The sequence below is a fragment of the Cynoglossus semilaevis genome, chromosome 20, assembly GCF_000523025.1.
Source record: "Cynoglossus semilaevis isolate Cse_v1.0 chromosome 20, Cse_v1.0, whole genome shotgun sequence".
Classification (NCBI taxonomy): Eukaryota; Metazoa; Chordata; class Actinopteri; order Pleuronectiformes; family Cynoglossidae; genus Cynoglossus; species Cynoglossus semilaevis.
This window is the reverse complement of record NC_024326.1, coordinates 12,531,993-12,538,813: the sequence shown is the minus strand read 5'-3', so window position 1 is coordinate 12,538,813 and position 6,821 is coordinate 12,531,993. Positions and strand designations below refer to the sequence as shown.

At 43.4% G+C, this 6,821-nt stretch overlaps 1 protein-coding gene across 6 annotated transcripts in view; it reads right to left on the bottom strand.

Annotated features, from left to right (window-relative positions):
- Positions 1–6,821, bottom strand: part of astn1 (astrotactin 1) — a 173,484-nt gene that overhangs the window by 98,596 nt on the left and 68,067 nt on the right. For 5 of the 6 annotated variants that reach the window (XR_001761688.2, XM_008334830.3, XM_008334832.3 and 2 more), the window contains 3 exons: positions 6,625–6,774; positions 4,550–4,717; positions 430–514 (listed from right to left, as the gene is read on the bottom strand). Coding sequence is in view for 5 of the 6 variants with exons in the window: in XM_008334830.3 (XP_008333052.1) it covers positions 430–514; positions 4,550–4,717; positions 6,625–6,774 (403 nt within the window). In the remaining variant the exon portion in view is untranslated. Of the gene's footprint in view, positions 1–429; positions 515–4,549; positions 4,718–6,624; positions 6,778–6,821 lie in introns of all 6 variants that reach the window. The other variant, XM_008334833.3, reaches the window with a different exon arrangement.

Here is a 6,821-nt window from a genome sequence, read left to right as displayed (position 1 = left end):
AGACACACTCCGGGTTACAGGCCAATCCAGAAGCCCCCCCCCCCCTCCCCCCCCGCCCAGGACGACAGAGCTGCTGCGTTCCTTCCTGTACGGCGTCGGCCATCTTTATCAGTTGTTTGTGTTTTTATAGCGTAAACACTATTATTTTCTCAGCCCACTTTTCATTTTGTTCTTATTAAATGTTGAGGTTAACGCACACATCTGTGAATCCATCATCAGTTGTACCATTAAGCACTTTACTGCACGGTTTTTCGTTTAATTCTCATCTAATCGGTCCTTAGTACCGACTGTGTCCAGGAAGAACAGATGACCTCGGTGGACGCGCTGATGGAATCATATGTAGCTCATTAAGTCTGCGCCGTTACTCTGCGTCCTGGCTGATGATAAACAATCATTACCTGTCATCATCAGCTAATTAAAACGGCTTACCCCTGATTGGGTCCCCACTCACTGCGGATGCAGAGGTGCTTGTGCACCGGGTCCTTCATGTAGCCATCCAGACAAAGACATTCTCCTGGAACACAGAGACACAGACAGAGGTGAGAGGTTCACGTCGTCACTGGAGAGTTTCCTCCTCTTCCTCACTCCATCCTTCTCTGCAGGAGCCGTCCCACAGACACGTCTCTGCAGGCAGCCAAAGAACTTTTAATCACCTCTTGTTTTTTATGATGCCGTCATAGTTTTAAAGCCTCTGAGCTTCCAGCACGAGCTCACAAAGGTCTCCAGCAGGGGTCCTTTTAATTGGGTTGCAGATTTCACAACCCTCATGTTGCACAATAAGACGTCCTAGCGCCAGAATAATTGCCATAAACATCAATTATTTACTTGAAGGATATACCTAAGACCAAATAAACTGAACAAACCATTAAAATTATCTATTAAAGCTACATATACATAAAAAAACAACGTAATTTGTCATTTTATAAATGAGTGTTTTAGTCGTTTCAGATCTAAACTAGATATAGCTGTATACAGTTTTTTTCATTCATTCATTCTGTTTTAATAAGGTAATAAACCAAATAAATAATTGGTTTTAAAAATGTGTATCATCTGCACAGAGAATGATGCTGTAAAATCATTATTTATTGGCAGCAGAATTAATCTTGATTTTTTTTTGTCAATTCTAAAATATCTGAATACATTTTTTTTTAAAATATTTTTTCTTTCAGATTTTTCGATCAAAATATTTCATGGCCGTTAAACATTCGCTCTTCGTGAGAATGACAACATTTTAAAAATGTACTGGTGTTTTGTGACAAATACTGATTGACCCTAAAGACTTAAACTGCAGTATGTTCCAAAAGTAGCATTTTTTATTTTCATGTGCTGAAATTATTCTTTTCTGTTGAGCAAAAAATACAAATTGCACAATCCACGGTTGTGATAGAATTTTTTTTTTTTTGGAATGACAAAGCCTGACATGTTATAAATGGAGTGACCGTGACCCTGTTTGACCACTGAAGGGAACGTACTGTCCATTTGGATTTGCTGCTGTAACACGGTGCTCGTCAATCAGTCAGAAAATCATGAAAATTAAAAGATATTCATTTTTACAAAATGAGTTCAGTTGTTCACTCACACACACTTTTTAACTAGTTCCAGTTAAAAACCCCGTGGTTCAGTGCAATAAATAAAATGGTTTTCTTCACTGGTTTGGTTCCAAAATATATTTCATATTCAGCTTTGTTTCTGCAGTTACATGCAACGTTGCAAAACTGAGCAGCACGGACGTGAATTCATCTACATTTTTAAAACCAAACGGTTCAAGGCCGCTGGGTTGATTAGTTGTTGTTTTATTTTTAATTCCACTCATGTCAACGGTTCAGTCCAAGATCTGATATGAACATAAAGACTAGAAGGAAACAAGAAGGTTACAAGGCCAAAGGCTGAAGAAAAAAGAAAAGTGAGTTCCACTCGACCAAGTACCGTGTTAGCAACCTGCATGCTAATGAGTCTGAGGTGAAGCCTTTCAGCTAAAACAGAACGCAGCGGCTCCCTGGAGAAATATCCGACTCAGCTCGACTAATGGGGTCTCACCTTTGGTTAACAGGGTCACGGAGAACTAACATGTACAACATGCTCGGCTCATGCTCAGTGGGAGGCCCGTGACGGGCGCGTTAACTACTGCTGATGTAAAGGTCAAATGTCAATCACTGCCAGGCAACAGGAGATCACTCCCACACCGTGGCAGGAAGTACTGACAGTCAACACAACAGTAGCGGGTCACTGTCAGTTTTCATAGGCAGGGATGTCGCCCCCTACTTTTTATTTTCTTTTCTTTTTAAGTGACCTTTCCTGGCTGACACCAGAGCCAATCAGAGCCAGGCAGAGAAAATACTCCTGGTGGATACCATCGTCCTAGCTAAAGAAAAATCAGTCGTCTTAGTCCAAAATAAAAAATAATTATTTTGACACAAATCAGTCGTCTTAGTCCAAAATAAAAAATGACATGATCGTGGACAGGAAAAACAACTTCAAATCTTTCACCATTCTTTTCAAAGTTTTTCCTCTTTGGCAGCTCTGAGATCAGAACTGAATATCAGCTCAATCTTAAGTTGTTTTTCCGTCGATGAGTTCAGGAGCTGCAAATGTTTGTTATTAAAGTTGAAGTTTACTTTTGGAATGACACTGTAAATTGCGAGCAAAATGAAATCCCATTGACCCCTGTGCAGCCGTGGAGTTTTATTGAGATTTGTTAGCGAGCTCAGCCATCGACAGCACTTCAGCTCACTTTAATTAGAGAATTTCATTGTGCTCCAAGGTCGCGGCGGTAAACTCCGACTACTTTTACACTCACAAAAGGTGTTGCTTTTTCCATTTCCTTACTGTACAGGCACTCGGCCAGTTTCCCAGAGATTCACACTTCGGTTCGAGCGCTTTGCAGCTCGCCATTTGTCACCTTTCTTGGGCGCGCGACGCCCAACTGTTTTAATGGAAGTCGACTGGGTTGTAATTAACGGTGCCCTTAAATACCTCATGGGAATCAGATCAAGGAAAAAAAATTGCTTTATGTTGACTACTTAATAGCGTGTGCTGTAATTATGCAGGTCGTTAGGCAGGTTGAAACAGACCTACATGTGCTGCACTTATTTATATCCTTATCACAAGTGTTGTAGAAAATCTACTGCAGCAGGATGTGTCCTCGTGTAAAAGCCCCGCGTCGGCCAATTTACTCAATTTTCTCATCATGTGTCAAACAGCAGAGGCGCGAGGGCAAAGATGGCCGAATAACTGGCTGTACTCTGTCACGGTACACACGCAGTGCAGTAGTACACGCCGAATTTGGGTTTTTCAGCACTTTCCTCCAAATCAGAATTAAAGTCTTAAATTCCCTGAAATCCAGGGGTCTATATTTAACTCTCACCTTCAGCTGACGGTGTCTGCTACATCAGCCGTCGCTGCTCTCCTTTTTTTGGACTCAACAGAATTCGTGCACTTTTTTTTCACAATCAAATTCAAGCACTTTTTAAGGACTTTCAAGGTAATCTTTTTTAGTTCTTCATACGCGGTCTTTGCTTTTCAAACCTTAAAAAACACAACGTTGAAATTCAAACTTGTTTTTAAGGATTTCCAGCACCCGTACGAACCCTGAGTCGACCGATTATTGGCTGTTTTTAGAGAAGGTTTTAAAGTGTCTAAAATATTTTCTACTGTACTTCAGAGGAGAACGGTCAGTTTGACCTTTTTTTTTTACTGATGTTTAAAATTGTGACTTTTAGCTTCAAAGTTGCACTTATGTCTTATTTTGGAAAATACAGACATTCGTAAAAGACCTGGCAACTACTGAGTTCACAGAACTGCAGTATCTAAAGGTACTTCCAAAGTTTCCGGGCCAAACCTATATAATAATCTTGTGGCGTCAACTATAACAACTAAACAATAAGGCGTCACCAGGAACCGGGGCTGGTGTTCTATTGTCAGATCTGCACTGGCCTAAAGATATAGGTCGAGCTTTTAAAAAGGTATTTGAATAAGGAACTGAAAAGAAAACAAACATTTTGCTGAGTATAAAAAGCAGCAGAAACATTTGTCTCCCTGCAGAGACGCGGGGATAAAAAACAGATTTAAGGCACTTAACAAACAGCCCACCTGATAAAACCCTTTGCCTACTTAAGCAGCTGGCAGCTAAAGATTTATAATGGTTTTAATGACTTTATTCCCCATCGTTGTTTCCATAGAGAAAATCAGGGATTCTTCAGTGATTCACAGCACAAAAGTGTTCCTCCACCACCGTCTCAATTAAGAAGCTGACGAGTGTTATCCATGTTTGTGGTGTTCAAATAATGAGTCGACTTCTTTGTTGCCGAAACCGACTGATCAAACCAAGCAGGGGGCGACAAAGGGTTCTGTTCTGACTAACCAGAAAATCTGGGTGTTTTTTTCTTTTTTTTCCTTCTGTGGAAACAGACGGATCAACAACGTGGTTCAATAAAATATGAGACTGTGGTTTTGGATCATAGACTGAGAAAAGAACAGAGCTGTTCAATCCTACAGCTCCCCGCGGGAGGACGGGGGGGTGGAGGGGGATAAAGTGTGGTTCTTTCCTCACCCGTCTCCTGGTCACACTGGTGCTCACAGGGGTCCAGGAGCCGTCGTCCACACAGCTCGTTCACCCACGGCCCGCTGGCGTTCTGCTGGTAGTACAACAGGATCTGCGCCGGGTTCAGCCAATCCGAGGCGTCCAACTGGCTGCCCTGCAGCAGGACGAAGCGTGATCCTGGAAAAGGACATGGACACGAAGACGGACGTTCAGAAGATTAGAGAAGGGGAAGGAGGGGGGGTAACAACAACAACAATAACAACAGCAAGAAGAAACAGAACAACCCCAGGGTGGACGGTCGTCAGCTGCACTGACAGAAAGACTGTCGCTGCAGCGGGGGTTTCAAACTGACACCTTTTTTATTCTAAGACAGAAAATAGAATTGTTAAGAAGAAGACAGAAAAGTGATTAAATGTTTCTTTTCTTTTTCCTCCGACGTCGTCGTCTTTTGTGGTGAGGCGTTAAAACACCCCAGGACGTGTTGACAGCACGACGATTCCTAACCTGGGGAAAAGAAGAGCTGTAGATAGAACGGGGGTGTGAGAAGAGAAGGAGGGGAGAGCGGGGGGAGGGGGGGGAGTTTGAAGAACAGTTTGGTTTCAGATCAGATAAAATAAAACTTTGGTTTCATTATCATAAACCTCTGCTGATGTTTGGACGTCGTTCCTCGGCTGTTCTTCTCTGTGACTCAGTGACTCCACAGATTAACTTTGGCTGAAGTTCATTTCACTTCTCTTTATACGTGAACCACGGTTTTTATCACGCGTTTTTTCTGGGTTTTTTTTTTGCCAAATTCTCCTAAATGTTCATTCTTCCGAGAGACTGACATTTTTGATTTTCAGAGAGTACCAGCAGCAGAAACACAGATTTAAATTTCAAATCCACTTCAGTTTCATTTGGAGCAGGAATCTCACCGTGCTTCAACGTAAACACAAACAAATCTCCAGATGATTGACTTCTGCTGGAGTGAAAACCAAGACAAGACGTTACTCCTCGTCTCTGCACCGCCGTGAGTGAAGGCGTTTCCAGCTTCCTCTCTCTGAGGTAAGAACTCCAGATTTACATCTGATTCAGCGTGACAGCAAATCAAGTCCGATGAGATTGTGGAGACATTTACGGCAAAAATTTGAAAGTGATCCCAGTTTTGTTATTCATCAGGCGAATTTGCCATCTTTCATCTCTTCCCTTTAGAGTTCCCACCCTGAACACCTCCCCGGAATTTTAACATCTCCCCGGCAGGTCGGCGTTTACAGCCGGAAAGCAGCAGTGCTCAGAAATGGAACCAGTCCAGCAGATCAGAGATCAGCGAGGTCAGTCACGGTTTATAATATATCTGGACGGTCGGCTCTCCAGCAGAGGCCACTGGTCCACTGGTCCACCGGTCCACTGGTACCTGCAGCAGCCAGGTGTTCTGTTGGAATTCATCATCACGCTGGCTGAACATATCAGAAAGTACATGAGGGGAGGGGGTGAGTGTGGGGGGGGGGCAGTTATGGAGAGGGTGGCTGCAGGTGGTCAGAGTGACCTGGCCTGGATGTGCTGTGGTGCCTTAAGGCCACATCTGTCCTGTGGTCTCATTTAAGACAAGACAGAGGACCAGACGTTCACCTCTTCAGCTTCAGAAATGTTGAAAAAATAATAATAAATATATATTCAAACCACTGTTGTTCAGATTTTCTTTTTAAATCCAATACGAGTAGATTCCAACTAAAACCGTGGCTCCTGCAAATAATTTAGTCTGTGCAGGTGTAATCTCCAGCTCGTCCACCGGGCTGTGAACACAGAGCCCACATTAACATATCCAGGTTCACTCTTATGGTTACAGCTGTGTCCTGCAGTAAGTCCTGCTCCTGTCTTCATCCCCGATGGTAAAACTGCAGAAACTGTTGACCTACTTTAAAAAAAAAACTACCCTGAGGAGGAAGATACTCCGAACTGCAGTAGAAAAATACTCAGACAACAACTGGACGACTGGTACACAGATGGTCAGGGTTCAAAGCCCTGACACTGATACCAGTACTTGTATGGACGGATCTTTATCGCCAACATGTTTAAGGGGGGTGGGGGGGTGGAGGGGTACCTACCGTCAGCGATGAGGTGCTCCGGCACGTGGAGAATTACTCGTACTGACAGGTTGCAGGCGAGGTGAGAGGAGTAAACCAGGCCGATCACGCAGCTGACGACACTTATAAGAGTGAGCGTGGTCTTATTGATGGGGCTCCGCGGGGAACCTACTGCTGGAGGAGAATCAGAACGAAGGGAGGGAATAGAAAAGACGGGG